Here is an 8093-nt window from a genome sequence, read left to right as displayed (position 1 = left end):
ATTAATTAATTAATTAAATTTTTTTAACAAATGATGTTATCTCTAATAATTAATAAAACACTTATTATCAATCAAAATTTTATGAAATTACCATTTTAACCCTTTAATTAAAACAAAACATGAATAAGAAATATGAGGCAGAAATGTAATTTCACACAACTAAATTTTCTTCAAAACCTCACCTACATATGATGTTAAAATACCCCCAATATTATAAAAAAAAAAAAAAGAATAAAAAAAAAACCTCTCACTCCTCTCACGTTCTCTCTCTCCCTCTTCTCATTTTCTAAAAAATGTGTTAATACACACAAAGTATGTAGGTAAATGTTAGTTTATATTAAGATGAGAGGTTGTGCTTAGTTTAACAATGAACTTGTAATAACATGGTTCAAATTTAGTTTTGACGAGAATTGAAACTACGACACCTTAGAAATACTAACAAACTATTGCACTAAGTGACAATTAATTAATTTAAATTAAAATGTAAAAAATTAATTGATATATAAATAGAAACACTGAAAAGGTTCAGAGCTCACAGCTCTTTCTCTCTCTGGACTCACTACTCTCTCTCTTAGCTGAGAAAATCTCACACTTCCCGAGAAGACCTGAACGGCACCGTCTGGAGACCGCCGGAAGTTGTCGAGCTCTGTAATTTTCCGGCTCGGCCTCTCCGGCAATGTGTAACTCACGCGCTCTGGTTGCACTTGCTCTGCTTCTTCACTCAGTAGTAGCTCTGGTCTCTGCGCAGGGATCTAGTAAATGGAAAACACTTAGCGGTAATCCTCTACAGCTCCGGCCTCTGTTTTGCTCCATGTATTATAAATCTTACTTGAATTTTTTGTTAATTTGTGTTTGGTTGCTGAGAAAATGGAGGAACGGGGATTTATTATGAGACTGAGGAAGTTAAAAATAGAAAGTCGTCGCTTAATTGCGTAGTATCTAGTGACTGTGCATGTTTAGTGGAATTAAGTGTATTGCTTGTTGAGTAGGAGGAGAAAGTTTGCAAATTCATAGACAAAGGAGAAGGAAAGTTTGTGATCTTCCTTTTTTGTACTGCTTTTTTCCCTGATTTCGATATTCCAAGCCGAAAAGCCGCTTGATTTATACAGACTGAAAGTGACACTGAGATTGAATTCGAATTCCGGCCAGGTCTTGGAGAATTGGTTTTTCCAGAGTATATTAATTTCCAGGGATTGTGAAACATGGGTTTCAAAATTCGAACGCTTTTAATCTCGTACGTCCTGAAGCGACGATCTTTGGGAAAGTTTTCATAAATTTCCAGTGATTTCAAATGGAAACATTTGCCAGAATTTGCTTCTGCTGCCAATTGGGGCTCTAATATTTTTGTAGTACAACTTTTCCCCACTTTATGTTCGGTGAGCTAACTGGATTGGTTCGGTTTGCAGGAGATCCGCCTAAGGTTGTAGCACGCGGGGGATTTTCAGGGCTCTTTCCGGGTTATAGTTCTGCGGCCTTCAGTTTTGCGTTGATCACAAGTGTACAGGATGCAGTCTTATGGTGTGATGTTCAGTTGACGAAGGATGGAGCTGGAATTTGCTTTCCACATCTCTTGCTGAATAATAATTCCAATATTGACATGGTCTTGCCAAAAAGGGATAAAAGTTACCTAGTTAATGGAGTTCCTACCAAAGGATGGTTTACTGTGGATTTTACTTTGGACGACCTAGCATCTGTTTCTGGTGAGTGCAAATTGTCTGAAACTTTTTCTGCTATATTGTTAATGGTCATGATTTTAACAAGGCTGTGCATGTCCAAGTTATTTGAACATAGAAGTAGCAAAAAGGAATTTGCATTTTTTTTCCCTCTTTTTATTTATGATTTATATGTTTTTATGTACGGTTGACTGTTGAATTTGAAGATTATGCCTTTTCATGTTCCGTTTTCAAGGGAATTTTTTCTTCTTATTTGCTTACGTGGGTGAATTAATCATGTTGCTGCCTCTACATGGTGAAACATAAAATTGAGTTGGAACAGCAAAAAATAATAATGAAAATTTACAGCTAAACCCAACCCCATTTCAAACACCTCAAACTCACAATAAGAGTCCAAAATCACATCAAAAGATCGAAATTCAAGTTTTAAAACTTTACAATCCAAACATGTCATGTTTGATACATCATACACCTATGACAATATATATATTTTACTATGTTGTGTACACTACATATGTACAATTTCATAAGTAATATTTACAATGTTACAAGTATATCTGAGATAACATGCTAGCTTGACCACCTCATATACTATTTCATGTATTTATGTGCATAGAATGTATATATCGCAACGAAAACAAAAGACAATGTGTATGTTAACTACTATTTTGTATTGTTGACAGAAACATTCATGTTGACTCCTATTATTTCTTACCAATTTCTTGTTACCCATACAGTTACTCAGGGGATATATTCTCGAACTAATAGGTTTGACGGCAATCAATACCCAATTCTCCTTAACGAAGATGTTGCTATGCAGTTCAAACCTCCAGGCTTATGGTTGAATATTCAGGTATAAGATAAACTATACTTTTCTCTTGTCTTTAGAACTGTGCACTCATGTTTTAACCTTTTTCCTTTAGATTTCTATATTTGTTTGAAGCAATGTCTTTTCTCTAATGCTTTTGCAGCATGATATCTTCTTCTCACAACACAACTTGAGTATGAGAAACTATGTGCTTTCTGTATCTAAACAAGTGGTTATCAATTATATCTCATCACCGGAGGTGGCTTTCCTGAACAGTATCAAAGCACGGGTTAGTCCGAGTGCAACAAAGCTGGTCTTTCGGTTTTTGGGACAAGATGAGACAGAGCCTTCAACCAACCAAACTTATGGTTCTTTATTAAAGAATCTCACATTTATCAAGACATTTGCCTCCGGAATTCTAATTCCTAAAACTTACATATGGCCTTTCACCAAGGATAATTATTTAGAGCCTCACACTCCAGTTGTAACGGATGCTCATAAAGAAGGGCTAACAGTATTTGCGTCAGATTTTGTGAATGACTATCCATTAGCTTACAATTACAGTTATGATCCAGTGTCCGAGTACCTGCAATTTATTGACAATGGTGACTTCAGTGTTGATGGTGTGCTGTCTGACTTTCCAATAACACCATCTGAGGCCATAAGTAATTTTCTTTTTCCTGTTCATAAGATTTAGTTCTTTTTAGTACGTAGCGCTATATCATTTGAAGGAAAGTTAAAATTTTAATGCATCGTGGGATGCATATAAATGACCAAACAATCTAGGTACTGAAATCAATATAGCTCCTAATATGAACAAATTTTTTTTTTCTCTACTATGATCCCTTATAACTGATCTAAGTTAGTTATAAATGTTTCACAAGGAAAAACTTGTGGAAAGTTAATTTAAGCGTTAATTATTTGTTGCTTATTGCAACTTAAAGAATTGAAGTTGTGCTTGATGATGATGATTTCTCTTAACTACTGCAGATTGTTTTGCTCATCTTGGAAGTAATGCTTCAGGACAAGGTACATCATTGTTCGTCATGATAAGATTTAAAAAACTGACCCTTTCTTTCTGCTGAGTTGATATACATAAATTCTGACTTTTTATATTGACATGCGCAAATACCTGAGCATTATTGCTAATCTATTCTTTCATCTATCTCATGATCCAGCCAAGCCCTTGGTTATCTCGAAATACGGAGCAAGTGGAGACTTCCCAAGTTGTACTGACTTGGCATATGAAAAAGCAATTGCAGATGGGGTAGATGTACTAGATTGTCCTGTACAAATATCCCAGGATGGAATACCATTCTGCGCAAGTTCTATAAATCTTATAGATATCACGAAAGTTGCTCAATCACCTTTTAGCAGCCTCACAATGGTTGTTCCAGAAATTAAGGCTGGCAGTGGAATATATACCTTTAGCCTAGCATGGAAAGACATTGAAGGCCTGACCCGTAAGTAGAGAAATAGAGTAGAATCTCATTTGCTTGCTTATCACTGCGGCATTGAAATTTACTGTCTTATGTATTTATATGATCTCTTCACAAACCATAGAACCTTTAAGGCTATATGAGATTTCATTTTTAAGACATCCGTTTCATAGATTATGATATAGCTCAGACTGGTGATGAACATTCCTTTTTTTTTTCCTTTTCTAAACAAGTCACTGGTAAAAGTTTCCAACTTTCTAATACACCTGTATTTCTTGAGTGCCACTGAGTTTTAATTTTACGCATGACCACTTACCTTGATATCTTAAATTCTTATATGCCATGTAGTGAGACCCTTTTCAAGAATGTTTGTTACCTCATAAGAATTCATAAACAAGAAAACTTTTCGTGAACAATAATTTGACACTCTGTATTATCTTTTTTCTTATTTTAACTGTAGCAACAATATCAAATCCCTGGTCAAAGTACACGTTGTTCCGGAATCCAATGTCCAAAACTGGTGGCAAGTACTTGACATTATCTGATTTCTTGGCCTTGGCAAAGAGGTCAAGTTCTCTTTCTGGTGTCTTGATCGACATAGAGGTGGGTATTTGCTTCATCTTTCACTGCTTGGCCTATGATATGATTTCATGCTTTGGTTGTTGGGAAGTTTCAGTAGTTATTTTTCCTATTTGGGACTCCAAATACAATTTCACCGTGTCATTATCATTCTCACTTCTTCCCCATCCTGCGCTTCTTTCCTTACAACTTTAAACCTGGCGTTGGGGATCTCGTTGATGGGTGGATATGAGAGAGCTAACTAATGGTTGCAAATATGGCTGGATAATATATCCTAGTGGAGTTAAATTGTAAATGTCTCATCTACAGTCATTTGTTTTGGACATTGGGCTGGTTCAATGCCCAAGGTTCTGTTTCTCAATGGTCTGAAGTGACTTTTTTGTTCATTGTCACCCCAATTCGAACCTTTCTTATGGCGGTAACATTTTGTACTGCTTTCTTTCAGTATGCAGCGTATCTTGCAGAGAAGCAGAAATTAAGTATAACTGATGCAGTCATGAATACCTTGAGCAAAGCAGGTTTTGATAATCAGACAGCTTTAGATGTCAAGATTCAGTCCGCTAATAGTTCTGTTCTGATGAAATTCAAGGAGAAAACCAGTTATGAACTTGTTTACAAAATTGAAGAGGAAATTGGTGATGCCCCTAGTTCAACTATTGAGGACATCAAGAAGTTTGCCGACTCTGTGGTCATCAAGAAGGCCTCTATCTTTCCTGAAGTCGAGGCATTTACTACTGGTGTAACAGATGTTGTATCAAAACTACAAGCCGCTAAGCTTCCAGTTTATGTTGAACTCTTCAGCAACGAGTTTGTGAGTCAAGCATGGGACTTCTTCTCAGATCCAACTGTGGAGATCAATTCATTTGTCTTGGGGGCCAATATTGATGGTGTTATCACAGACTTCCCCAAAACGGCGGCGAGATACAAAAGTAAGTGTGTACTTGTATACAATCCTTTCAATCCGAATGATATTAGATACGTCAGTGCTTTGGAGATTATTATCGGAAGGCAAGTCCATTTTAGCCGCTAAGATTACCAAATATACGTCAGCGATTAATATTTTGGTGCTTGATTGTTGCAGAGAACCGGTGTTTAGGTAAAAAAGAAATACCTAACTACATGAGTTCTGTTCAGCCAGCCAGTCTGATACAAGTTGTTACCTCTGCATATTTGCCTCCTGCTGAGGCTCCAAATCCAACCCTGAGGGAGAGTGATGTGATTGAGCCACCTTTGCCTTCCGTTAACGCCCAGGCTCCTGCGCCAACTGGTGGATCTTCAGTGGGAGCTTCACCTAAACCTTCCGGGCAGCCTAGGATTGCCGCATGCTTCTACCTCTCGTATCTGGCTATGGCGATTGCCGCTCTTTTCGTGTTCTGAAACTGTGAGGCAGTTGCTCATATATTGTAAGTTACCCATCTTATTGCTCTTGCTTTGGAGCATATTGCTGAATGAATATAACGGGGCTAGCTAATCATTATTTTATTTTTAACTCGACTACGGAATAGCCGTGCATTCAGGCTTTTGATGTTGTAGGTAATTAAATTCCTCATTCTTCTCCTCGTAAATTTCTGGATATCTTCGTGCTTATTTATGTCGTATTTTTTTATTTGGTGGGTGTATTTGTACTCATGAATCATCATGTATTCTTTGGGTGTGAAAGAGTTTTTAGTTTATAGCAAACCATTAGCCCCTAAATTCATCAAGTGGTTGGGGACAAATTTCAAGCTTCTATTCCACACGACACGTCTTGGGTTCGGATAACTTGAACACCCTTGAAATGAAAAACCAGAAATTTGGCTTCTCCTAACTTCTTGAACTATTAACCACCAAATTTAAAGTAAAATAAAAACTCATATACCATCAGTGTTCAAAATAAATCTCTCTCCAATCTCCATACACCATGAAAGGCCGTGGAAAGAAAGATGTATTTTCAGTTTTTTTTTTTCCTAAAGTTTAGTAATGAAGATCTAGCTCGGTTTAGTCTATAACTAGAGTTGTTGCTCGTGCGTTGCTGCGGGAATGTTGTTGCTCGTGCGTTGCTGCGGGAATGTCAGATAGATTGTAAAAACACTGCATTAATGGATGCCCACTGAAGCCTCAGAATTTCAAAACCGTCGCAACTGATGCAGTGCATAGACCATGCTAAGCCATTTAAAATCCAACCACGAAACATGATCAATACTAGTGGACAAGATGACCAGCCTCTGTGTCATGATTTAAAATGTAATTTGAGTAACAACTTGATATCCGGTATACATTTCATCTGATAATTGACTAGCACACGATAATGTGACTTAATGAATCCAACCAAAGATTAAATGCATACAAGGAATCTAAACCATACATACTTTATAGGTCATCTGCAAATGTAAGGCATTACTTACATGAAACTCAAGCTCCACTGATCTGCAACATCGTTACTTAATTTGCAAATCAATGTATAAATTGTAATATGCACTTGGGAACAACCTTACTTAGTCAATGAATGCATATTACCACAAATTGTCTTTCTTTAACCTTTCCTTAACACATCAAATGGCGATCTCAATGAAAGGTAGAACTAAGCATTGAAGCATTCAACAACCAGCTTCGCTTGTATGTATTAATAATCAATCAAGGCATCCAAATGATTGCAAGTCATAAGAAAATGTACACATTCGCCAAATATTCATTCGTGCAACTTAACATATTATTGTCTTCCGAGTCATGGTTTATTTCCAATTTCATCAATTTCATCAACCAAACCACATATACACAAAAGACAGAAACACTTTAATAGATTCATACGAGTTAACTTAATGCTCAAAATTCTCTAATCATGAACAATATGATTATAATAACCCAATAACAAGCCCCACTAACTTTTTAAGAATTTATACAGCTATCACAAATAAGTTAATGAGTGTGAAGCCCAATTTTCTTTCACTAATTCTCTCACTTGGGCAAACACCCATTAATATATTCTTCTAGAGAATGTATCAAATAAAATTGCTTCATATTTTAGACATAATAGAGTAGATACCAAAACCAACATAAAGTTGTCAAACAAAATTTCAATAATAAGTTACAATTACTTTGGAATTTACCATAATTAATTCATAACTTTAATTTTTACTAAAATTATGCAGATCAAACTAGATATACTTATCTTCATATAATACTAGTATATGCCCATACAAAAAATGTGAATTTTTTCACTTTGGTTGTTAAAATTGAAGGAGAGAGGAAGAGAGAGAATGTGGGAGTGAGGAGAGAGGAAGAGAGGAAGAGAAGTTGTTTTATTTTTTTTATTTTTTTATTTTAAATTAAAGATGATAAACTTACATGTGAGTGAGGTTTAAAAAAAGAGCAAAATTTTGTTTTGTAAAGTTACGTTACTGTCCTTAACTTTTTTGTTGTGATAGAAAACAAAAATTTATTTTCACCCTCTTTTAGTTAACAAAGAGAGTTTCATTAATGTAGTTTTAGATAAAAATATGGAGACGTTTTAGGTCCAAATGATAGTCTAAAGTGACGTCTCAAAAGACCAACGCAATCTGCTAGCATAATTGCCTATAAGAGCCATACTAGTAAATTCACCATAATTACAATTCA

General features: G+C 35.8%; 1 protein-coding gene across 1 annotated transcript; it reads left to right on the top strand.

The window, feature by feature from the left end:
• Positions 1-523: 523 nt before the first annotated feature.
• LOC137715156 (glycerophosphodiester phosphodiesterase GDPDL3-like) lies at positions 524-6165 on the top strand. Its single transcript, XM_068454392.1, has 9 exons — positions 524-776; positions 1407-1700; positions 2411-2526; positions 2645-3146; positions 3472-3510; positions 3660-3944; positions 4381-4523; positions 4945-5428; positions 5581-6165. Exons 1-9 carry the CDS (start codon positions 677-679, stop codon positions 5874-5876), a joined length of 2259 nt encoding a protein of 752 aa, XP_068310493.1. The 5' UTR covers positions 524-676; the 3' UTR covers positions 5877-6165.
• The last annotated feature ends 1928 nt before the right edge of the window (positions 6166-8093 follow it).

This window comes from Pyrus communis, chromosome 14 (assembly GCF_963583255.1).
Source record: "Pyrus communis chromosome 14, drPyrComm1.1, whole genome shotgun sequence".
In the NCBI taxonomy this organism is placed as follows: Eukaryota; Viridiplantae; Streptophyta; class Magnoliopsida; order Rosales; family Rosaceae; genus Pyrus; species Pyrus communis.
The sequence above is the reverse complement of the archived record's forward strand: the minus strand, read 5'-3'. Positions and strand labels throughout refer to the sequence as shown.

Coding starts and splice junctions, on each gene's coding strand:
- LOC137715156 (XM_068454392.1), top strand. CDS start 677: ATGTGTAACTCACGCGCTCTGGTTGCACTTGCTCTGCTTCTTCACTCA. Junction 1,701..2,410: donor CGACCTAGCATCTGTTTCTG/GTGAGTGCAAAT, acceptor TTACCCATACAG/TTACTCAGGGGATATATTCT. Junction 2,527..2,644: donor GCTTATGGTTGAATATTCAG/GTATAAGATAAA, acceptor ATGCTTTTGCAG/CATGATATCTTCTTCTCACA.